This window comes from Perca fluviatilis, chromosome 11, assembly GCF_010015445.1.
Source record: "Perca fluviatilis chromosome 11, GENO_Pfluv_1.0, whole genome shotgun sequence".
Lineage (NCBI taxonomy): Eukaryota > Metazoa > Chordata > Actinopteri > Perciformes > Percidae > Perca > Perca fluviatilis.
In genome coordinates this window covers 36983538-37010012 of record NC_053122.1, presented here as the reverse complement: position 1 = coordinate 37010012, position 26475 = coordinate 36983538, and the positions used below count along the sequence as shown (strand labels likewise).

Here is a 26475-nt window from a genome sequence, read left to right as displayed (position 1 = left end):
AGTGTTGCACTTTTATTTTGTGTTTTTCTTTCTCTACGTATAGACGATCATTTGAGCTGGCCAGTTTGTAGGTGTTAGTTAGATGGCACAAACATTTGGCCTAATCACAGCTGGCCTGGCAACCCAAAGGCAAAGGTTTGTATCCATTTGTGGGGACACATTTGATGCGGGACGTAGAAATCTAGAGCATTAAAACACTTAATTTCCTGCATTCTGGTGAATTTTGATGCACCTATTTTTACCTTTTTCTGCGTCAATGTATAAAAGGGTTACAATTCCAAATATAAAGCTAAGGAATATAATGCAGTTAGGCTCTCAGGTGTTCTGTATTGCGTTCAACTATTTATTCTCCTGTAGATCAACTTTTCTCATTATCTCTGCTGACTGAGTCAGCACACATGTAGGCATGATTTACAAGAGTAAATCATGATTTACAAGAGTAAATCATGCCAATCATGCCAAAAGAGGAGGTTAGAACCTCTTATGTGTCTTTTGATGGAGAAGTTACCTCTTTAAATGGGCTTGTGGCACTCATTCACCTCTTGGATACATTAAACTTCTTCACTTTATGAGGTTTTTTTAACATTAATATGAGTTCCCCCAGCTTGCCTATGGTCACCCTGTGGCTAGAAATGGCGAAAGATTGCTCTGCCTTTGAGAAAATGAAAGCTCAGATGGGCCAAGCTGGAATCTGCCCTTTATGACATCATAAGGGGAAATGTTACCTCCCCTTTCTCCCCCTTGCCCGCCCAGAGAATTTGGCCCGCCCATGAGAAAGAGAGAGAGACATTATGGCTTTAAAACAAGCTAAGCACGGCAGTTGGTCAAGGCCACACCCCCACCCTCCACCTTGCCCCCCCCTCTCTCCTCCTCAATAGCTACAGACAGAAATGGCACATCCTAAGGAAAGCTCATTGTGGGACTGGCTCTAGTGGTTGTAATTGTGCACCAAGGCTGAATTTCGGTAAAGAGACTTCAGATACAGTATTAGGGGACCACTAAGGTCTATATAAAAGAGACTTCAGATACAGTATTAGGGGACCACTAAGGTCTATATAAAAGAGACTTCAGATACAGTATTAGGGGACCACTAAGGCCTATATAAAAGAGACTTCAGATACAGTATTAGGGGACCACTAAGGCCTATATAAAGGAGACTTCAGATACAGTATTAGGGGACCACTAAGGTCTATATAAGAGAGACTTCAGATACAGTATTAGGGGACCACTAAGGTCTATATAAAAGGGACTTCAGATACAGTATTAGGGGACCACTAAGGTCTATATAAAAGAGACTTCAGATACAGTATTAGGGGACCACTAAGGTCTATATAAAAGAGACTTCAGATACAGTATTAGGGGACCACTAAGGTCTATATAAAAGAGACTTCAGATACAGTATTAGGGGACCACTAAGGTCTATATAAAAGAGACTTCAGATACAGTATTAGGGGACCACTAAGGTCTATATAAAAGAGACTTCAGATACAGTATTAGGGGACCACTAAGGTCTATATAAAAGAGACTTCAGATACAGTATTAGGGGACCACTAAGGTCTATATAAGAGAGACTTCAGATACAGTATTAGGGGACCACTAAGGTCGATATAAAAGAGACTTCAGATACAGTATTAGGGGACCACTTAGGTCTATATAAAAGAGACTTCAGATACAGTATTAGGGGACCACTGAGGCCTATATAAAAGCATCCAAAAAGCAGCATGTCATGGGACCTTTAACAGATCTACAGGGTGCTGAAGGTGGGAAACTACCAAGGTAGTCCAGGAAATGCATGTGTAATGAAAAACAATGGGAGAAAAAGCATTCACATTTAAAAAAATCCATTTTTATATTTTAACAGACTGACATATTTTACAGATGTTTTTAAACCAGACCTATCAACCTATAAATGTGACTCCTATCCCGAGGTGGTCATTTTAAAAGAAAAAGTGAGTGCTTTAAATATTAGAAAGCATATATGTATGCAGTGGGCAGCAGTAAAAAATGTATGCACATTTGCAGTCAGCAGTGGAAGAACACGCCAACTGCAAAACGCAACGTCCAAAATGCCAGCAATAATCAGATTGTGAGTCTGAGCCCTCCGCAAAGAGAACTGTACCGCCACTGACTAGAAGTTACAACCAAAGAAAGCAACCTGTTAGTAAAGACATGAACGTTGACGTGACTAACAGTTCCTGAAGCTTGAAAAACTGTGCAGAACTAAAGGAACCGGGAAGAAACTGCATTTTTTCCATGTTTTGGTAGTTATGGTTCTGCAAATCTTTCTAACCTGCAGCACGATGAAAACACACAGGGAACCAGCTACCTGCGAGTCCTGATTCTCTTCTAACAGAGTCGCGTGGATCTCGGCAAATAAAACACAAACATGCAGCTACAGGGACCAGGACATTTACACAGCGTTTTACTTTGAAGGGACTGAACTGCTAACACTGCTACAAAGATCGGTCATACAGTTTTAAAGGAAATGTCAGTTAGCACTCCTGTCTCTGTTGCCTAGTTTTCCCTTTGGTGTTACCGTTTATTTTTACCATTAGATTGCACTGTTGACACAAATAGTTTTGACTTTTTTGAAAGCCCTATAAGTTATCTCATGTAATATTGTAAACTCACTTTTTCTTATGACATTTTTATCTATAAGGATACACTAAATATAATTCAAACTCAGTATAACACAATGTATCTCAGCAGCACCACGGACTGCAGCTTCCAAAATAACAATCAGTGGAATCATGTAAATCTAAAACAGTTTTAACAAGACATTTAGCTAAAGGTGGGCATACATGTAACAAACTGGCAACAGTCTGTAAATGTGCACTGTATTATATCATAACTGTAACAGGACTTACAGTGATACAATTTTTGTATGTAATGTTCTATGAGTTCATTAGTCTATTACTTCTGGGTAATCTGCAGTGTCAATAGTTTTCATATGGACTATTTGTTTGGTAGAAAGTAGTTCTGATTAAAACTGAGGTCTGTGCATGAGTAACGACAACCCTGAAGACATGTTGCTGTTGATTTTTGTCTTTTTTTTTCAACTCTCTGTTAGTTAGTTAGTTAGTTAGTTAGTTAGTTATATTTTATTTCTGTGTCATGCCAAACATTTTGGCCCATCCCACATGGGATTACAAGACACCACAAATTTAATTATTTAACAAACATCTTCCTGTCGCATATACAAATCATTCGAAGAAATACATGAATACAAATATATTCATATACACACATATACACATACACATATGTATATACATGTACACACATACCACACACAAATAACAAATTCTCATCTACAAATCATCTCGACAAAGAGCTTTTTTCCTCTTCTCCCAAGCTTTATCTAGATAATTGGCTAATTTATATGTTTCATGTGTGAACAGCCATCTCAGTCTTTGAGCATCATCCATATTTACCAAATCAATCTCTGCTTTTATCCTACAAAACAAAAAATCACGCTGTTCACAATAAAAAGGACAATAGAAAACAAAATGGAACTCATTTTCTATATCATTCAAACAACACATGATGGGACAGATCCGTTTTTCCTCTTCTACATTTAAATATCTGTGAGTGCCACAAACAAATCCCATTCAACTCCATGTATGGGCGCGGTGCTAGACATCTGACAGATAGATACCTCAAAACCTGTGCACATGAATGCAAAACTATAGCTATGTAGATGTTAAACGGACACTTTTAGGTAACACAGCTCAGCTCACAGCTCTGCTCTGCTGTGTCTCTGGTGAGAGACACAAAGACATCCTGGGACCTCATTCCGCTGAGAAAAAGACGATGAGTAACAGTGTTTTTATCCACACTGGTTGCTTTCCATCTGTTGCGAGACCGGCTGGCACCTCCAGGAGGTTTGAGACAAACACACACACACACACACACACACACACACACAAACACAATTTTACGTCATTGGTGTTTACGAAGCTTGGCGGCATGTTTTTATTCTTTTTATTCCTAAATACATGTTTTAGAGAGTGTGTTTACTTATTTGAATGCATGTGACAGTGTTGTGTGTGTGTGTGTGTGTGTGTGTTTGCCCAAACCCTGGCAGGAATATTGAAGAGAAAATAGATGACTGTGCAGAATCTGCAGCCTCCCCCTTTTATTTCGATAAAAGCTCTGACTCAGCAGCCTTACCTCAGCTTATCTCTACACTGCTTTAATATAAGAGTACGCTGGAGCCTTGCAGATAAAACACATAGCTTGGTTCTTTTATTACATATATTCAGTGTGTGTGTGAGTGTGTGTGTGTGTGTGTGTGTTTGTTTGTGTGTGTCAGGGCTGTAATGAGTGTCTTGGTGAACAGTAATAAAACTCAGTCTGGCAGTAGTGACATCTGATCTCTTTGACTGGTGATGAGTTTCACAGTAGGTTCAGTCGATCAGTTTTGCCTAAATTAGTATTAGTGTATAGTCTACTGTACTGATAGGAGCAATTTAAAGTTTAAAGTACAAAATTAAAGTACAAAACTCTAACAGCGTCTGTGTAAGAACATCTTATTCGTTTGTACATCCTCAAACTTAAGGGTCCTTAGGGGCGAGCGCTTGGGTACGGGTCCATATGATATCGTACGAAAATGTTTGCACACCAAAATGTACAATATCATATGAAATTAGGAGACCGCCAGGTGGTCGGTGACGCCGGCTGGCTACGAGCTCCATGACGCCGGGCGGCAGTCGCTAGTTGTTTAAGCCGCTACAGAGCTTTGTGATGCTGACTACGGACCTCCGTTGTATCAGCGGTAATTGGTGATTCAGTTAATTGAAAATAGGTGACTGTGAGCCGGGTACAGAGCACCGCGAGCTGCCGGTCGTTTCGGAGGACATTGCGGTTCAATTTAGTCCACAAAATATGAGCGTTTTGCCACGACGAAAGTTAAGATTAGGCACCAAATCAACTAGTTAAGATTAGGAAAAAAAGATCCTGGTTTGGATTAAAATACCCCCAAGGAACACACATATCCTGGGTGAAAGACTTTAGTTTTCCCCAGGAAACTCTTTCCGCTCTCCTAGCTTTTTGAACAAATGGGTCATGAAAACAGGCTGAACAACAACAACAAAAAGCATATTTAGGCCGTAAACATCCATCCTATAGTCACATTTAGTCATTAATGTCCATGAGTAACTGAATAACAATATTGGTGATGCTTTGCACTCAAAATGCAATGGACACAAGTCCACATGGGTTCAAATCACACTCGTGGTCATTTTTCTTTTATTGTGAGAATTATACAACAAACATTTTTTTCTCAAAACTGATCACCGTAGATCTTTTAAATACTGACTGCATCAGTACCAGGATGGCCGAGTGGTTAAGGCGTTGGACTTAAGATCCAATGGGCGAATGTCCTCGTGGGTTCGAACCCCACTCCTGGTATTGTGTTTATCTTCAAGTGCAGAAACCTCCTTCTGCTATGTGTCTAAAATGTTTATCCCATGAATAAACATCGATCAGAATGTAAGCAATGTATCTGTCATAATGTACTAAATATGGTAATAAAACACTATAGAATAATAACTTCACATAGCATCAGAGTCTCTACTCGCCTGGTCTGGATCAACTGAAGGGCGTTCTCAGGAGAAAGCCTAGCCAAGTTTTTTCTCCCAAAACTATTTTGCAAAGCCACCCTCGCTGCGTCCGCAGCTTAGCGTTGCCCAAGACGATTGTGATTGGTTTAAAGTAGTGATGGTCAAATGAAGCTTCGCGAACCAGTGTCTTTACTTTCTGAGCTCACTAAATGGCGCTCTCTGTTCAACAAAGGGTTTGAAATCCCATTGAATTGCCATTCATTTAACCTTTATCTTTGAACAGAGAGCGCCATCTAGTGAGCTCAGAAAGTAAAGACACTGGTTCGTGAAACTTCATTTGACCATAACTAGTCTTGTGTGTTAAAGTGACACTTCATTTCAGTAAGTGAGAAGGAAAAGCCACATTACCAGGATGGCCGAGTGGTTAAGGCGTTGCACTCAAGATGCAATGGACGGATGTCCTCGTGGGTTCAAATCCCACTCCTGGTAAGAGATTTGATTGGAAAAAAACACCATAACTCAGGAGAGGAAAATCCCAGTTAAAGCTCCTCCAATCATCTGTAGTGACTACAATATGAACTCCACTGTAGCTGCTTTTGACTGGGTATTTGCTGAAAACATTCAGTAGAAACAAGGTTAGATGTCCCCTGTGTTATCTGGGCAATTTAGAACATATCATCCTGTATGATTGATAGACTTGATTTCTGCACTCTATTAGCCTCGCTTGGCCAGACCTTCTACAAGCGCTGCAAGGGAAGGTCTGGCTAGTCCACACAGCATTCTGGGATGGGAGAAAAAACGTGCTCTGGTTTATTGGCATTTCTTTAAACCAATCACAATCGTCTTGGGCGGAGCCATGGTGCCTCTGCAAAATAGCCAATGTTTTCTGCCATTTTTCAGAACAACCGTGGAGAACTGGAAGACTTTAAAGCTATAGTGCGTAGTTTCTGTCACCCCAATGGGGAATTGTAAGTAATGACAACAAACCTGTCGGCGCCTCCACATGACACAAGTCTTCCGTGATCGCGCTTCACCCCCACCCCTCCTCTACGCAGTTGCTACGTAGCCAGGGAGGACACATGGAAAAAATCTGGACTCTTCAGAACAGGTCATTATCTTCACTGGAGTTTCTGCGCGGGAAAGTCACCGGACAACACCAATTTCTTAACACAGCCATACTGAGAAATACAGAGAGAGTTTTGTGGAGTCAATCTCCCTAGTCTTAACTAGCTTTGTAGCAACTCATTTGACAATGGCTTGAATGTAAAGGACGTTCATTCTTTAAAAAAAAGTTACTAAAGCTCTAATGGCTGACAAGGTTGTTGTTTCCCTCATTCCCCCAGTTGTTCACCTCTACAGGAAATGGATGGACTTCTGTTGACTTTTTGATCATGCTGCTTGCAATGTGAAGAACTGAAGTAAATTAGATCTGACTGTCGATTCACTCCAACCCCTGCTACAAGACTGATGGGTCAAGTCTATTAAATGCATGGCTGCTCTTATATTGCACTCATTGAATGAGGTTGCATTGCTATTATGGCTGCACAAAGACACATTAACACAGAGTTAAAACCCTGCCCTGAGGTAAGAGAAGCGTTAGGAAGCTGCGTCTGTAATTCCATTTTCCTTTCAACTTTATATCCCATGATCCTCAAATTTCATCAACAGAGTTACAATGAGAGCGTACAGTGGGAGCCATGATTTTGCTCTCGTTCTGTTCCACTGCAGATCTGTGCAAGAACTGAATTCTGCTGGATAATAATCTAATAAATGTAGAAACAGGAGGATATTTAATTAAACCCACTGGCGCAGATTCTCCTTCTCTAGTATGTGTGTGTAGCTGTATTCATATATATATATATATATATATATATATATATATACACACATAGGCGGGTATATGAGTGTGTGTCTGCTGGTTTATAAATGTTATAATTGTTCCTTTTATTGGGCTTTTTAGCATGACACTGTGACAGCAAGCAATTGGTTCTGCTCCACATGACTTACTCTCTTGATGTGAGATAACTACAAATGACTCTTACGGAGATGGAAATGGAAATTATGACAAACATCAAAGATGAACTGAAAATTGTGATATTTTCCTATCATCTTTTATAACACCGTCTTCTGTTTTTGGCTCTAGCGGAAGCGATGACAGTTGGTCAGTTTGTCGGACCATCTCTTTGGTCCAAACTGAAATATCTTAACAACTGTTGGATGGAATGCCATGCAGCTTTTAACAGACATTCATGGTCCCCAGAGAGTGAATCCTTCTGATTTTGGTGATCCCCTAACTAATTTTCTAGCACCACCATGTAGGATTGGGCATAGAGAACCAGTTCCAACTTGGAATTGTCTAAAAAATTACGATTCCATTCGTTTGGTTATTGGAATTGTTCAGAAAATGTGGTCATTTGGACATTTGTTGTTGGGGTTAGGGTTATGTTGAACGTCTCAACAACTATTGGATGGATTTCCATGACATTTGGTCTATTCAAATGTCACAGAATGTCCCTATTCATTCATGTTTCCCTCAGGATGACACATTGACATTAGCATTTGGCTCAAAACAATGGCAGTAGACTCTTAGTCTTGTTAGATTATGTTTTCCAGTTGTTCACCAATTAAATTCTGCATTAGAGAAGTGACATCCATCATCCATATTATTATTATTTTCAAGAGACCTGAAAGGTAATATGGGAAGATAGGTAGTCTTTTCATGCTTCTCTCTCTCTCTCTCTCTCTCTCTCTCTCTCTCTCTCTCTCTCTCTCTCTCTCTCTTTCTCTCTCTCTCTCTGTAAGGTGTACTTCATTGTAGATGTGTATGGGGATGGGGCATACAGTAATTACACTATGTCTTTATTTCTGTACTAGATAGCACAGTAGAGAGATAACAGGAAATGAAGGAGATGGGGAATGACATGTAACAAAGGTCCCTGCATTGTGGCTCATGGTCTTTAAAAGATAAAATGTAAGGGCTTTCGTAGATGCCTACAACCAGAATGAAAGTTCCTGACATTAACAGAGAATGGAAAGTAATACATTAGAAGATCAGGTATAACACTGATATCATCACGGTAATTCTAATTGAAACAGGCTCGATCAAAGCTGATAAATAATGTAAAAAGGAAGAAACACAAGTGAGAATAGCATTTATTATTAAACAGCTGGTGAGAAAAGATGAGTGAGGAAAAAAAGTAGAGTTTTTGTTACGATATGTAACAGGGCTGTCAGTGATTATGTCACACCTCAGGTCTCCACTGAACAATAATTCTCCCTTCCATAATGGAAATACTGAGTGTGAGTGCAACATTTTGATTATTTGTGCTTGTGTGTTTCTTATTTTCCTTGATGTAACACTCAACAACACCGCTTCACTTCACAAATAAATTATTGTGCCAAAAAGTCAAAGAAAAGAAAAATTACATTTCACAGATGTGTCTCATATAAAGTTGGATCATAAAACAAAGACAGAGCACGACCCCAGCTATTAGTCTCTGTATCCAGTGGCAGGATATAGGAAAATAACCACGATGGAAGAGTGGTTAAAAAGAACTTCAGATCCAATGGGCATATGCCCTAGTGGGTTCAAAACTCACTCCTTGTGTATGAGGATGAGATGTGCACAGATATGATTTCCTTTCATTTCTTGCATGGTGCTACATTTATTGCTGATGGTTGTTTCACAGCCTCTCAGAGAACACTGTGGCACTTTATCAATCATTGGTCATTCAAGATAAACATGTTATGCCAACCTTACACCAAACGACTTTTCAAGCGATTCCACCGAAGACTAATTTCCAATATGGGAATAGTTGGCGCGCTCCCGTCGTCTCCATCAATTGGTGTAAGGTGGTCATGAAGCTCAGTCCCAGTCAGTCTTCCTCCCGTCTGGACGTTCAGACAAAATCAAACATGTTTGATATTATCCTAAGTTTGAAGTCTTGGTAGTGAAGTTAAATCGCGTGAACGTTGTCAACAACCAATGGGTGCTCTCCAAATGAAGCTTCGTGAACCATTTTCTTTATTTTCTGAGCCCACTAGATGGCGCGCTTGGTTTTAAGGCCTAAGGCCATCTAGTGGGCTCAGAAAATAAAGACAATGCTTCATGAAGCTTCATTTGGCCATCACTACCCTCCAGCACCAAACAGGAAGCACCAAACAGGAAGCAGCAAACAGCTAGAGCCAGTGTTGTTTATGGTTGCTCTGACGCTGAGCTAGAGAAATTGCTGATTTTCAACCCTTCTGAAGCGATCTGTACCTCTGGGTACTGGAGACATTCATCTGCATACACAAGTCTAGTTGTAGTCTTACAATGTGTGAGCCTGCAAGATCTCCATTCTTTACATATTATGACAATCTTTAACGTTAAATGTGAGATGGTTGTCTTTAGATGTGAGATGGTGTCAGACTTTAGTCTTGTCTTGTAGTGTACGCACAAACTAACCAAGAATATGTCAAGAACGCACCCTCATGGATTCAAATTCCATTCCTAGTATTTATGCCTCCTTGTGAGGTTATCTGTGCAATGATTCACCCACACAGCAGTACCAGGATGGCCGAGTGGTTAAGGCGTTGGACTTAAGATCCAATGGGCTAATGCCCTCGTGGGTTCAAACCCCACTCCTGGTATGGAAGTTAGCGTAACTGTGCCAGTTGCAGGAAGTGATGTGAGCTCAGTGTTATATGTCATATATTATGAGTCTTCCTTAATGGCACAAAAGTTTCCTAACTAAGAGTTTCTGGCAAACAGCAGCTTTTAGTAAGAAGCAGAGTTTTCCAGTGTAATTGGATTGTGTTGACTTGTTAGTGAGCTGATTGAATCCTTATAAAAGGGCCACCAACAAAATAACGATTAGAAGTTCATTATCAGTCTACTTCAGCGAAACATTGACGTGATGAGACAATACCTGCAGCAGCTCACTGACAATGCTTTGTAAACTACTCTCAGACCAAAAACCTAGGAGTCCTAAGGTTTAGGATTACAGCTGTTTGTTTTCTTTTACCCTGACACACCCACCAACCAACAGAGATATAAATATACATATATACGTATCTCAAAAACTGCACCCCATTATGCGGAAAAACTATGTAAATCTGAGCTAAATGTTTTATGCTGAACACCAGGAACCCCTAAACTATATTCCTCAAGCTTGGGGCTGTAAACAATGACAACAATGACAAATTGTGGTTAGAACTACAACTTACTTTATCTAAGGAATACAAGCGTAAGCACTTCTGCATTAGTGTCTCAGGCTACATTTATATTGCTACGTTTTGGTTTAAAAACAAATCTTTTCCTATGTTTCCCCCTCTCATTCCCCCTGCTCTGGCGTTTCCGAGCCCCTAAACCGGAGACATTTGGAAACACTTCTGACTGTTTTGGTTTGGCGCCAACGTTTAGCCACCTGATTGGGTCATGACGTCTCGTTCTCTAAGCCACTAACGTTACCAAGGCAACTACCAGCAACGGGCGGAGTCTACATGCTGCCTCCTGTTTATGCCCAGTATACAGGAATATGTTGCTCATATTATGCTTTTTGGCTTTTTCCCTTTCCTTTATTGTGTTATATATCTTTTTTGTGCACGTTATAGGTTTACAAAGTGAAAAAGCCCAAAGTCCCCCCCAAAGGGACTTACCATCTCCAACAGAAAACACTGTTCACCAACTGCTCCAAACAGCTCTATTGTAGTCCAGCCTTTACTTCAGAGACAAACGTGGTCACTTTGGAACACACGTTATAATGCTCGCCTAGCTGCTAGCATGGCACGCCCTCATACTCTGCTTCTGACTGGCTAGTAGTCCTTACCTAGGTACTGTCAGGGCACGCCCTCATACTCTGCTTCTGACTGGCTAGTAGTCCTTACCTAGCTACTGTCAGGGCACGCCCTCATACTCTGCTTCTGACTGGCTAGTAGTCCTTACCTAGGTACTGTCAGGGCACGCCCTCATACTCTGCTTCTGACTGGCTAGTAGTCCTTACCTAGCTACGGTCAGGGCATGCCCTCATACTCTGCTTCTGACTGGCTAGTAGTCCTTACCTAGGTACTGAGCATGTGCAACTCCCAACAAAGATAGAACAGAAGTACGATGCCTCACTCTGTAGCTAAAACAGAGAGCTCAACACACAGGGTGAAAAGAGGAGCTGCAGCAATGTGTAGTACAACAAAAATATGGTGTGTTTTAAAAATTAAACCATGTAAACCTATTCTGATATAACCTCTAAATACAATTATGAACCTGAAAATGAGCATAATATGTGCACTTTAAAACCAAAATGTAGCAATGTAAATGGGGCCTCAGAAATGGCAGAGAGGGTAACATGATTCCATGGGAGACCAGTGAGATAGGTTTTGGGGGGGTTCTGACCTGTCAATGATGCCACACATGTCAATCTGGAGGTGGCTGTAATTTCCCAGCAGTCTTTGCTGCACCTTCATCAGGTCCACTGGCTGGTTGTCCACACTGAGTAGACGCATGCAGCCCTGGAAGATGTTGAAGGGGTTTTTACATTCCTGACTCTCCTCTTCAGCAGGACAACCTGAGCAGGGAAGCAAAGAAGAAGTTATCACGACAACAGAAAGACTGTACAGGGAGAGACATGACAGCAGGGATATAAAACAGTGATGGGCTTTAAGCAGAAGCCAAGAGAGCTATAGTATTATGGATACTATTTATAGAATTGGAAGATGCATCAGAGCAAACGTGAAATACAACGCACTGTGCTGGTTACTTTGGGTTTAGGTAATGGTAGGGATGTGACGATACACTCAGCTCTCGATTCGATTCAGGATTTGACTTTGTGAGTTGACAATACAATTTTCACGATTTTTGGTAACAGAATGAGCTGCAGACAAATGACTGAAAAATATTCCTTTCTTTCTATACACTGTGCAACAGATGTGTTGTCCGAGCAAAAGTGACACTGAGATTTTACTTTATCTTAAATAACAAAAATGAAATAGATAGAAAGATAGAAAGAATCTCGTCAAAAAAAGAAGACGTGGTGACATTTGAAGTCAAAGAAGTGAAATCTTTACATTACGCCTTGGGATGCTTAAAAACTGCATCACAATTCATTTTTTTATCTCAACCGTCTGTAATTCTTACACATTTATATGTTATATTATGTAATAATAATAATAATAATAATAATAATAATAATATATATATATATATTTTTTTGCTTTCTTTTCTGTATTTTCCAATGGCTGGAATAATGCAAATAGAGGCCAAGCCCTAATCAAATGAATATACCAGTAGTCAATTTAATGTGGAAAAGGAGCTAGTGTAAATGTGTCTGTGCGGTATGATAAGAAGACTAAGGCAGTAAATAACATCCTGGACCGCAACACGGCGGGAAAAAAAAAAGGGGAGAAAAGAGATGAGATTTAAGAAAAGGAAGCAGTGAGGAAGCAAGTGGAGAAAGAAACATATGGAGCAGAAAAGAAAAAAAGACTGGAAAGACTGAAGAGAGGACAGAAAACAGAAGGAGACAGATGAGAGAGAAAGGAAGGGGCAGCATTATTATACAAGAACAGAGTAAAGAGAAATGAGAGGAGATATAAGAGAGAGAGAGAGAGAAAAAAAAAAAAAAAAAAAAGAGCGAGGGAAAGAAAAATCAGACTTATAACATTCATTATAAAACAGCCAGGAGCTAAACTGGGCTCAGTGCACACACAACAGTACAGCAGAGTGTTGACGACTCCAACTGTACTATACAATATATAAAAATGTTTCAAATACTAATACACATTTTCAGGGCAAATATGACTTACTGTAATAAAACCATAGTTAAGCAGTCAGGCTAGATGATTACTGTGCTTACTGTAACTATAGTTTCCATTTTAAAGGAGTAGTCAGAAAAGATAGTAGTTGTTTTGTATATGAATAGAGACACAGTTAAAGGAACATGCCACCGTTTGTTGAAATAGGGTTATTCAACATCTCCTCTATATTTATATAGGTGGGCAAACACATTTTTGTCTCAGTGCATGCATTGTCTTAGTCCTGCAGCGCCACCGCTAGCTTAGCTTAGCGTAGTGAATGGAATCCTATGTTGCCGTTAGCATGTCGTGAGTAAAAGTGACCCAACAACAACAAAAACAAAACCTAATTTGTTCTTGTGGCCTGCATTTAGGGCGTGTCCAAATCCACTTTTGCTAGTTTGACGGAGGAAAAAAGGGTCTGTGTGCCGGGCACAAGGGTTGTACTTAGTGTCTTCATTAATTCATAGGTGTGTTTTGGGCGTAACATGCAATAAACCAATCAGAGATCGTCTCCCATTCCCTTTAAAAGCCAGGCGCGTTTGTACCTTGGCGCATTGCTATTATGATGGACCGTAATATATTTATTTGCAATCTTTTGCAAGTTTGTGTGCTGCTGCGCATCCCTGTGTGTGTGTCTGTGTGTAACAAGCATAGTGTGCACGCGCTGTGCATGAGCCTAGGTGCATTTGACTAATTTGCTGTTAAAAATAACAATGAAATGCTGCGTTATTCACTTTAGACCAGGATTTTGTTGGTCAATGGTGCCATCACTTCCCGCTGCCTCAAGACAGTAATACACCCAGAATGCACCTGATAACACCTCCCTGTAAGACCAGCACGCCACTGCGTCGGTCTTAAACAATTGCGTCGAGCTTTAATTCAAAATTGAAATATAACTAAACTAACACAGACCTAGTGCAAAATTTATTTGGAATGATCCAGTGTAGCAAAACCTCCTGTTGAATACTGATGTATGCTCGGTTTCAGTTTGGTGCAGAAGCTCAGTGACTGCCACCTTCTACAGTTTGACACCTTTGACATGATTTGATTTCACTCTTACCACCAAAGAAGAGGCGATTCCCTGCAGTGACAGAGTAGCTGGCATGAGCGACGCCTCCTCCTTCTCCATCCACGGCGATGGTCACGTGACCTCGCGTGGAGTTCAGCTCCACCGCATGCCACTGACCGTCATTCAGAGCTGAACCTGGGAAAACATCGTCATAATACATATGCATTTTCATTCATTTAGCATTTTACAATGTTTACAAAAAGGGTTAGGGTTAGGGTTGAGGTTTAGATTAGCTATAGGTAGGGTGTAAGGCTAATATAGCTTTTAGCCAGTGGTAATCAGAGGTAAGGGGTTAGAAATGAATCTTATAGGCAGTTAAGGGGTTGTGTGGAGGCTCTATGTAGAGCTTATGCCGTAGCCTACGTAAGTGGCCTGAAGTCTATACTTGTGCGTTGGTGTGTGTGTCGATCTCTTTAAGAGAATAGTGTGGAAGAGCGAGTGAGAGAGTGACAGCGATTAGCTTCGGAGCGAGTAGCGTCTCTAGAGTCATAGAAACAAACGTGTTGGGCAAGTTACTTCCAAAATGTAATACATAATTGATTACTAGTTACTGTCATTTGAGAGTAATTAGTTATATTACAATATTACTGAAGTGTAATGCTTCACACTACTTTTGCGTTACTTTTGAGTTACTTTCACCAAAATAAAAGCAGAAGTTTGACTTGGTAGGTAGCTTGTGAATTTCACCACGGAAACAAAGTTTCATCTTCATCCACTTTAATACATCATCATGTATTAATATTATTTTGTATTATTAATCTGAAGCTGCAAAGTATCTAAAGCTATAAAATAAATAGTTAAGTAAAATGTACAATAGCCTTCTTGACTCTGAATTGTGGTGGACTAGAAGTAACCTAATAAGTAGGAGAAAATGAAAATACTCAATAAAAAGCATCTTACAACTGAATCGAAGTAGCCGTCGGTATAGTTACTTTCCACCGCTGATATAATGTAATGATATTACGTGTAGCAAGACTAAACATTAATTCCCGACATGTTGTTATCTGTCTGTTGCTGGGGGACATTGCTGTCGGCACTGACAGGACCCAGATGTCCCTAGCCTACTGTCTCTGGTTCTGGCTCTGACCACGGGAACGCTGACAGGACCCAGATGTCCCTAGCCTACTGTCTCTGGTTCTGGTTCTGACCACGGGAACGCTGACAGGACCCAGATGTCCCTAGCCTACTGTCTCTGGTTCTGGTTCTGACCACGGGAACACTGACAGGACCCGGATGTCTCTAGCCTACTGTCTCTGGTTCTGGCTCTGACCACGGAAACACTGACAGGACCCGGATGTCCCTAGCCTACTGTCTCTGGTTCTGGTTCTGACCATGGGAACACTGACAGGACCCGGATGTCTCTAGCCTACTGTCTCTGGTTCTGGCTCTGACCACGGGAACACTGATAGCTCGCTTCAACACAAAAACTCCTGAAAATAATGTCCATGTCGCAAATGTATCTGTCTCTGCAGTCATCTCAACCATCGAATACAGCAACAGGAAATAACACTCACAAATGTATGGTGAATTCTTAAAAAAACAAACACCACTAAATGTCGGGTTAAAATGTGTTGTAACTCATGTTACTGGGATTGTAACGGGTAAAACATTACCGACATTTTATTATTAATGCGTTATATTACTGCGTTACAGCAAAAAGGAATACATTACTCTAATTGCGTTACTTTTGTAACGCGTTACTCCCAACACTGGAAACAAAGTGTCTCCCCTGTTCTTTCTGACCACGGTGGGAAATATTGTAGAAGGAAAAGTTAACCCTCTCCTTGATCTCATGTTGTTTATGGAGAAAGAGAACCAGGAAATGAGTAGTCCACGCCACGGCCGACCGGACCAAACACAGTTGTTGCTGTCTGCGTCGCCGTGATGTGTAGTTTTATTTTTTGAGCAGTGCACGTCAGGCTTCGGCATAGGGTCCGCATCTCCACGTACCACGGTGACGATTTAACACAGAAGCATAAATTGACCTATAGACTGACCTCTAGTGAGCTCCAGCAGCGCCCTGCCAGCCTTATGGATCTGTAGCCGCAGTCTGGCCTCACTCAGGTACAGCCAGACCACGCCCCCTTCCTGAGGCAGCTCAAAGGTGAGCAGAAGCCCCGCCTTGTTCCACGTCCTGAACTGGAACCCAACGGACACGCCCCCGGACGAGGACGCCGCCGCCGGCCCTGGCAACTGGAGGAAGCTCTGGGGGCCGGGGAACGTCACGGCGACGGAAAGCGACTCAGCACACGAAAAGGTCACATTGCCCTGAGAGAGAGAGATGCAGAGTGGAGAGAGAGAGAGAGAGAGAGAGAGAGAGAGAAAGAGAGAGAGAGAGAGAGGAGGCGGCACAGAAACATGATTACTAGAGAGATAAAAACAACATCAAACATGAATATTAATCAGTTGCAGAGGGCGTGCCGATGTGTGACCTCTGTCGCTATCATCTCATCAGCAAGTCTCCTCCAAACTGAGAAATACCAATGTCAGCCAATTCAGAAGCGTGGAGGGAGCTGGGTATGTGTGTGAATGGGACGATATAGACTTCTCTGTTGCGGCCCATTGTTTTGAGTAGTGGTAATGACAGCAGGTCCGTTGCAGTAATATATTACAGTCCCAGCTCTCTGTTGGCAATATCACCCCGCTATCTTTATAATGCTCCGGAAACACAGATGACATCTAAAAGCCCTTTGTAGAGCTGTTAACGTGATATATGGACGTACATGGCGGAGGATGCTGCGCCACTGCAAAATATAAAAGCAAAAAGTGCACCATAAAATCCCCCAAAAGCCATTCACTAACACACACGAGGCACACCCAAAATCCCCCTCGCACCCTTACACACACATACATCATTTAAGGCTCTACTTCATTTTGTTATCATACCTTTAAGAATGGCCAAAAGTGGTCTCTATATTAAAAAGGACTATAGCTAATAGTCGCTATTAGATATTCAGCCATGCATGTGATTCTCTGAACCTTTTTCTATCTCGGCTTCTCCGTGCTCCGGTCCTTTACTGTAATGAGAGGCCATTTATTAGAAACGGTTGCTCTCCACTGAGCTGGGTCCACTTATTGTCGCTGTAGAAACATCTAAAGGTCCTAATGGAGAAGACAAGGAAGCATGACTGAAAGTCTCTTCTCCTTTGACCTCTCATCGCTCACTATCCTCGTTAGGCGCTCATCAGCATTGCTAAACACCTAGCAGCTCGTTAGCAACATCATCCACATGATTTCTCTCTGGTGCTCTAAGGATGGCAACATGTATGGACACAGCTGCATGTAAACATACACACACACAGGGCTGGGGAATATATAAATACTACTGTATATTGATATCGTGATATGAGACTAGATATCCTCTTAGATTTTGGATATCGTAATATGGCAAAACTGTTGGCTTTTCCTGTTTGAAAGGCTACGTTACAGTAATACGGCAGAGGATTAGGGCCCCAGCTGTCAGCGATCCTGTACGGAGATATGAATAACGTCCGAGGGTTTAGCGATACGCAGCATCCAGCAACCAGTTTATCTACGGATCGAGTCCGAAAAAATAAATGATTTGATTGATAGTGAATGGGTTGTTGGTGAAATAAGGTATAATTAACGAGACAACGATTACTGTGAACAGAGCAGAGAGCAGAGCAGAGCTGCTGTCGGCTGCTGCTCCTGTGTGCATTTACGCGTTGTTCTCATTAGATGCGTTTCACGTCTCACAGACAACAAATGGACACACAGTGAGGTTTACGGCTGCCGGCGCCGATGTGTTAGGGTTTGGTTAGCATTGGAGAAGCTTCAGTAGAGTCTTAGCCTGTGTCCTTATGGTGTTTGTTAGCACCTCTAGCAATAGTCACACACAACACAAAGCACAATCTTGTATCAGCTTTTGCAGGGCCAAAAATAGTCTGCAGATTTTATTTGAGGTGGCACAGCTGCTGCTATTGATGCTGCATTCTCTCCCAGATAAAAACGCTCAGAGCCCAGAGAGTCGGAGAGGCTGAACATCAAAGCTCTGTGCTCCCCCCCCCCCCAAATGATTTAAGTGTTCTGTCATCGTCACTTTAGAGGAATAAATAACACATCTATGTGGTGCCACAAAAGATTTGTATGCTTGTATTTCCCATGGACCTACCCTTTTGAGCTCATCTTTTAACTGATCAATACTGTTATATATCTGAAGAGGGTATGTGCAGTGTTGATTTTTGCCATTTAGGCTCTGACTAGGGGAGGGGCCGAACCCTCGGCCGCTGTGTCGAGGAGCAGACCTCTACATATGTGCGCCTGCCCTACCAACCGAGCTATCCCTGGCCACAAGAATTGATCTTTTATTGTAGAATTTTCACATGAGAATTTAACTTTTTAGTACTGAAATAATTAAATAATTAGCTTTTTCAGTCCACTAGATCGTAAGACGAACAAACAGAGAAACGTTTCTCTTTAGATAAAACAGATGTTGACAAAGTTTTCCTTTGGGACATCATTTGAAATTGGAAATCAGGTAGTAACTTGCAATATATCGAAGAATATTGCAATATAATTAAAATGGCTATAACACCGTATCGTGACATAAGTATCGTGATAATATCGTATCATGGGGCCTCTAGTGATACCCCTAGCTCTGACCTATTCACTCCCCAGAAGCGTATAAACAAAATGGAGCATTTGCAAGTGACTATTAGTAGGGCTTCAAAATATGTCAATACCGGTACCGATACCAATGCCGTGACTTCGATACCGGTTCCTGATACGATACTTTTTTACCGATACCATCTTTATGAAATCCATTAGTTTTAAAGTGCTCATATTATGCTGATTTTCAGTATGAGGGCGTGCCCTGACAGTACCTAGGTAAGGACTACTAGCCAGTCAGAAGCAGAGTATGAGGGCGTGCCCTGACAGTAGCTAGGTAAGGACTACTAGCCAGTCAGAAGCAGAGTATGAGGGCGTGCCCTGACAGTAGCTAGGTAAGGACTACTAGCCAGTCAGAAGCAGAGTATGAGGGCGTGCCCTGACAGTAGCTAGGTAAGGACTACTAGCCAGTCAGAAGCAGAGTATGAGGGCGTGCCCTGACAGTACCTAGGTAAGGACTACTAGCCAGTCAGAAGCAGAGTATGAGGGCGTGCCCTGACAGTAGCTAGGTAAGGACTACTAGCCAGTCAGAAGCAGAGTATGAGGGCGTGCCCTGACAGTACCTAGGTAAGGACTACTAGCCAGTCAGAAGCAGAGTATGAGGGCGTGCCATGCTAGCAGCTAGGCGAGCATTATAACGTGTGTTCCAACGTGACCACGTTTGTCTCTGAAGTAAAGGCTGGACTACAACAGAGCTGTTTGGAGCAGTTTCTGTTGGAGATGGTAAGTCCCTTTGGGGGGGACTTTGGGCTTTTTCACTTTGTAAACCTATAACATGCACAAAAAAGATATTTAACACAATAAAGGAAAGGGAAAAAGCCAAAAAGCATAATATGAGCACTTTAATTTCAATTTCAATTTCAATTACAACATTACACATTATGGCACAAATCTTTTTATTTATTTTTCCAGCTCCTACAACATGAGCCGTCTCTGTGTAACGTAGAGTTTTTCCTGCGTGTCACTACAACGTGTAACGTTAGACAGCCAATCACAGACATTGTTAGATCTTGGTAGAAGCATGCTGCATGCTTATTGGCTCACTGACTTTGATGAGATTTGCTCCTTAGGGATAGAAATTTGGTATGACGAGGCATTTTTTTGATACTCAATACTTTAGAGGCAATTCGGTCGGTGCCTAAAACTTATTAAATTCAGTACCCAGCGCTAGACAATAAGCTTTCACCACTAAGGAAAGTCAAAACAAGAACATGTACCAGTAGCGGGCTTTCATGGTAAAAGTGTACTTACCACTACAGTAACGTGGTGGTCGTTGTGTTTAGCTAAGTCTATCAGGTTGAGGTCGTTGAACAGCAGGTTTTCAAGGCAGCCATGGAAGTTCCTCTTGAAGACTTCTGGTTTCTGAGAGCTCTGGACTGCCCCGACACTCAGCTGTATGGGGACGGAAACAAATATCTGCTGTGAAAATTAATACATACAGTGGTGGAATGTACATTTAAATAACTACTGTACTTAAGTACAAATGTTGAGGTACTTGTACTTTACTTGAGTCTTTTCTTTTCATGCCACTTTCTGCTTCTACTCCGCTACATTTCAGAGAGAAATATTGTACTTTTTACTCCAGGGGCCTGTTTCACAAAAGCAGAATATATAAATCCAGGATAACTGATACAGCGAGGCTTGACCTAGTCTAATCTGTGCATCCTGGCTTGGTGCGTTTCACGAAGGCCAAGCCAGGCTGAAGGGAAGCGACTAGGTCGAGCCAGGCTGAAGTCATTCAGATAGATGTGCGTCCACGGCTTTCCTCAAAAGACCGCGAGGTCGATCACAGATTTACTGATGCCAAAATGGAGAATACGCATTGTACATACTTCATACAGAGTGAGCAGCAGCTTCTTGTGGAAGTATGACGACGTGAAACACATTATTTGTATTAAAAGAAAAGAAACACGGCCGCTGTAATGAAACAGCGAGAGAAAGCGAGGCAGACGATCACGGACCGACTGAATGCGTAATTGTAGCCTAAATATATACATTAACTGACCACGGCTCTGATTTGAAGCCGTCATAATCATTCCATTCAAGGATTAGGCTACTAATCATTTGCACACATTAATAGTTGTACTCTTTGCCTTAAAAGTGAGCAGAAGATAATGTTACTCAGGAAATTTACCATGAAAATCAATTTTCTATAACGCTAGAATATGAAGCGTAAATATCTCTTTCACTCTGTTCCTCTCCCTCTCTCTCACGGGCTACAATATAAGTTTTCTAAGTCATATTAACTTCCACTGCTCGCTTTTAATGCAAAGTGTACAACTGTTCGTTTTTGCAAATGACAGTGACTCATTGAATGCTTTCAGTTAAGAGCAGTATTTCATAAATGTATATTTTTAGATAAATCATTCAGTCTGTCCGCTATTATCTGCCACACTTTTTTTTGCGTTTGTTTTATTTTAATTTTTTTATAGAGGACGAGTTTCCTTCTCTACATATTATATGCCTTACTCCCCCATATGTATGGACATAGAAAATAAAGACACTGAAAAAATTGGACTCTAAAATCTAGAAACTATAACGATAATTAAGTGATAAATTCCATGCACACTGTAAACATGAATGGAACAGAGTATATTCATCAGTTATTTCCCCCCAGCAATATATAAGGTCAAAAACCATTGAGGTGTCCTCTCCCTGTTGTTACATGAATGTACAGTAGCCTACATCACTAGATAGTTACTGGTGCAGTGAACTAAGACTATCATTTGGGAGGATTGTACAATTAGGATATGTTCTTAAAATTGTACAATCCTCCCAAATTATAGTCCCAGTTTACTGGACAACATAAATTGTGTGCTAAGAATGCCAAATACAATGTACATGGAAGAGGAACAAACATGATCCTTATTGTTAAAGAATTTAAAACAAAATTAATCAACTAAAATAATTCAAGGGCATTGGTCAACTATAGAAATGTAAAGCATTGTATGTATTGCCCTTAGTAACAGACTTCATTTAAAACACATTTGAAATGTTATCAGCCTTTTCTAATTATCTCAACAACTGCCATAATATATTCATCAAAGTTCTAACAACAATATGAACAGCAGTCTTCATACAGCAATATAACAGTAACAATGACTGTCACATGAATAATTATTTAATAACAAATAATGGTCACAACTTTAAATAATATTAGTAGTTAAATGAACAGCAATATGCACCTGTTGTATTTTAATCCAGGCTGATAATAACAACAGGGTAAAACCACTGCTGGGTGATCAGAAAAGGCTCCAGGATTAAATAAATCCTGGCTGTTAGCCTGGTCAGGAGCAGGCTAGCTGCACAGAATAAATCTCCATGGTGATTTATTTGCCTCCGCTTTCATGAAACCGAATCAAGGCTAAATTCATCCAGGATAACTGGGAAATCCCGGCTTAATCCTTTATCTTGGTTTTGTGAAACAGGCCCCAGGTCTACAAGTCCAGCTGAAATAATTAAACAATTTTATCCGAATACAGCATAGAAAATCTGCTTAGAAATATGGGAAATATAAGAAAGGATAGGGAAAAACAATGCTATTCTGATAAATAAAACATCAATAAAAATTGTATATCCGAATACATTACACATTTTCTATAGGCTCTGCCAAATAAAAATAAAAATAAAAGAAAAACAATTCCAGGACTGGTTCCATGGTATCAGAATTTTGGATAGTCATCATGGAAACATTAATTGGTCATGTGACAAAGGCTGGGAAAATTGGCAAAACAGGCAGCCAAGTGACGGTGCTCCCCCTTCCTACCCCGCCCCTGCTTGCCCCGCCCCTGCTTTCACCACTGCATAGGTATGTATTATGTTTATGAAGATGTGTTTCTGTGTCAGAGCGGCGTCCCCCCCCCACCTGCTGTATGTCCCAGTGGCTGAACTCTGCGGGCATCTGAACCCTCTCTGTGTGTTTGTCCACAGTGAGGTTGAGGTGAAAGCTGCGCCGCTCCACCACCACATGGTGCCAATGCTGATCATCTAACAGGCTGCCGAGGGAAGCCAGGAGCCGGGGTTCAGAGGATGAAGTCCTACCTAGAAGAGAGGAAGAGAAGGAAGAAGAGGAGGAGGAGGAGGAGGAGGAGGAGGAGGAGGAGGAGGAGGAGAACGGGGTAGATAGGATTTAAGATGAGGAATGCTAGGGTTATCAAAAATCAAGCACCATTTATTTCCACTCTCCTTCCTCACTTCTGTGCCTTTCAAAAATAAACTATTTTTTACCTGAATGATGATAAAGGAGGAGCAACAGAAAAGAGCAGGTGGGGAGGAAGAGGGATGTGACAAAGACGAGACGGCAAAAAAGGAAAGGGAGGATGAGGATTGGACAGAGGAGGGACGTGAGAGGGTTGAGTTAAGTGAAGGTGGGAGTGAAAGAGTAAGTAGTAAGAAAGACATGGGAGGGAAAATAATTGAGAAGAGGTCATACAGGAGGATAAGAAGAAGGAGAGGAGGAGGAGGAAGATCGGGAGAAAGCCAGGTGACAGGAAGTAAGAGGGAGGGAAGGAAAGAGTGAAGAGGAAGAGGCAGAAACAGGGAGGATGAAGAGGTGGACAGATACAAAAAACATAGATAAGCTTCAACAGTCATCTGATGTATGTATCATAGTGTTTTTAGCCAAAGCTAAGTCACGACACTTGTCCCTAGTAGGGCTTTTGTTTAAAAAATAAAAATACAGATGCACATTATTAAAAATACGACAAAGATGAAATAACATGGAATGAAATGAAAAAGGAAAGAAAGTATACAGAGAGAGCACAGTGTAAAAACTAAATATGAAAGCAAGATTGTTCTCAAATTAGCCACAATTTGATATTTTTTTTGAAGGTGGCTAATGTTGGGATACATTTCAAGTGGTCTGGCAGAGAGTTCCATAATTGTGCCCCTTTTACTGAAAAGGCAGTTTGGGCAAATTATGTTCTACAGAAAGGGATGCTACAATTGCCTTTTAACGCTGCTCGGGTGGTGGTTCTGGTACCACTTTGCTGTCTTGTTATTGTTTTGCAGAGGGGGGAGGGTGGGGGCAGCATTATTTAGGCATTTGAAGAAAATGCAGGGAGATAAAATTAGCCAAACTTAAAATATTATGTTTACTTAGAATTTGGCAGTGATGGTACCTTATTCTCTTCTTGTCCAGGACTTTCAAGGCTCGGTTATAAAGACACTCTATGGTCTTAACTGATGTCTGGTGAGCTTGGGACCATGTGGTTAAGGCATTCAATATGTGTGAAAGAATCATAGAATTTAAAAAAATAAAAGCACAGTCAAGAGTTAGGCAGTTTCTTATCATCATAAAACAGCCAAAGTTGGCCTTAACGGTTTTACAGATTTTCTTGATATGACTTTTGAAGTTCAACTGATAGTCTATAATAATTCCCAGATACTTCACTTCAGGTACTTGTTCAATAAGCTCCCCATTCATTTGTACATTCAAGAGTTGTGTTAGAGGTAGTTTTTTAATGGAAAAGCAGACAGTGTTTGTTTTTTTAGTGTTTAAAGTTAAACAAGATGAGGCCAGCCAAGATGATATTATGTCTAAGTTGGTATTTAGTTTGTCAGCCACAGAAGTACAGGTATAACCAGATGCATACACCACTGTGTCATCTGCATACATTTGTAGACCCATATCTGGACATACACCTGGCAAATCATTAATGTAGAGGCTTAAGAGTATGGGTCCCAAGCCCTGAGGGATCCCTGTTTCAATTTTGAGAAAGGTGGATCTCACATTATTAATTATAACAGACTGTTCACGGTCTTTTAAATATGATTCAAACCAGGACAATGACTGTTTGGATAAATTGAACTTAACTAATTTTGAAATTAAGGTGTTGTGATTTACTGTATGAAATGCCTTTTTTAGATCTAGAAATACTGCACCAACTACATTTCCCTTGTCAAGTGATTGTTTGATATTTTCGGTTAATAAACAAGAGGCGGATTCTGTTGAATGATTGTGCCTAAATCCAAATGGCAGAGGACTCAGATAATGGTTTGTCTCAAGGTAGTGCATCAGTTGTTCTGAGACAATCTTCTCCAGGACTTTAGACAAAACTGGAAGAAGACTAATAGGTCTATAATTACAAGACGTGTTATCATCTCCAGATTTAAAAAGAGGTATTACCAAAGCATTTTTCCACCCATCTGGGAATTGCCCGGATTTAATAATAAGATTGGTGAGAGGCTGGACCAGAATGCTACTATATTTTTTAAGAAGAACTGTATCTAAATTAAAAATATCTTTTGAGAAGGTGGTGTTTAGGTCCTGTATAGCTTTCAGAACAGCTCTCTGACCGACCTCCCTGAGCTGAAATGAGTTGTCTTGATCTTCAAGCAGGTCTGTTGTTGTTAGACCTATATCGTTCCTGCTTGGAAAGCTTGATGCAAGGTTGTTAACAGATTGTATGAAGAAGTTATTGAATTCGTCAGCAACTTGTGTTTTCACCCATTTTAAGTTCATATTTGTTTTTGGTGGCGTTACCCTTTGGATTTAGTAGGCTGTTTTTTATGCCTCTGATAAAGCTTGAATGTAATAATTTGATTTGGACATTCTGAGTACTTTAACAACTTGGTTACACAAACCTTGAAATAGTTTCAAATCAATGTCCTGTCGAGTCTTGATACAAGTTTTCAGGGCATGGTCCCTCCTTTTCATTCATTTTCTAATATTATCATTCATCCATGGTAGCTGGTCGCTTTTTAATGTATTTATCAACAATACTTCCAATAGTGGACATAAGCTTATTACAGCAGTCGTTTACTTGGTCATATTGTTGGAGCTCGTCCCAGTTAACACATATGGTGAGGAGGAGGGAAGGAGTCAAACAAAAGAAAGTAGATACGAGGAGCGAAGAGAAGGTACAGAGGTTGGGAGAGGATAAGGCAGACGGACACAAAGAGACCGTTATTGAAAACTAATCACAAAGTGAGAAAAGGAAATTACAGAGACAGACTCTCAGTCTTGTAATCAACACATCACCACTGTTCCATTTGCAAAGTCTGAACTAAACATTACAAAAGAAGAAAAGAACCGTATGCATTAAAGATAAAATCAAACTTCATTCGTTTTCTTGGAGTTGTGAGTGTGTTTTTTCAATGTTATGAAGTCTGCTATTCTGGTTAAAAGTAAATGGGCTGTATTTAAATAGCACTTTTCTAGTCTTAACGACTACTCAAAGCACTTTAACATATTACAGACACCATTCACCATTCACACACAAATTCATACACTGGTGGCTGAGGCTGCCATACAAGGTGCCACCTGCTCATCAGATTAACATTCACACACATTCTAACTCCGATGGTGCAGCATCGGGAGCAATTCGGGGTTCAGTGGCTGCATCTCATAACCCTCTTTTGATAGCTGAACCGGAAGTTGTTCAGTCCCTCCTCGGCGAAGGCCACCTCAAAGCTCTTATTTCTGCCATTGAGGAGCGAGCA

General features: G+C 40.9%; 1 protein-coding gene and 3 non-coding genes across 4 annotated transcripts in view; 3 read left to right on the top strand and 1 right to left on the bottom strand.

Moving 5' to 3' along the window:
* Positions 1–26475, bottom strand: part of LOC120568208 (contactin-associated protein-like 4) — a 207526-nt gene that overhangs the window by 77431 nt on the left and 103620 nt on the right. Inside the window, exons 6-10 of the mRNA XM_039815567.1 lie at positions 22898–23073; positions 20284–20424; positions 16401–16671; positions 14395–14538; positions 11935–12106 (exon numbers count right to left, since the gene is read on the bottom strand). Of these exons, the coding sequence (XP_039671501.1) occupies positions 11935–12106; positions 14395–14538; positions 16401–16671; positions 20284–20424; positions 22898–23073 (904 nt within the window). The remainder of the gene's footprint in view (positions 1–11934; positions 12107–14394; positions 14539–16400; positions 16672–20283; positions 20425–22897; positions 23074–26475) is intronic.
* On the top strand, positions 5330–5412 carry trnal-uaa. Its single transcript has one exon. It is a non-coding gene; the product is annotated as a tRNA-Leu (tRNA).
* Positions 5971–6053, top strand: trnal-caa. Its single transcript has one exon. It is a non-coding gene; the product is annotated as a tRNA-Leu (tRNA).
* trnal-uaa lies at positions 10114–10196 on the top strand. The gene has a single exon. It is a non-coding gene; the product is annotated as a tRNA-Leu (tRNA).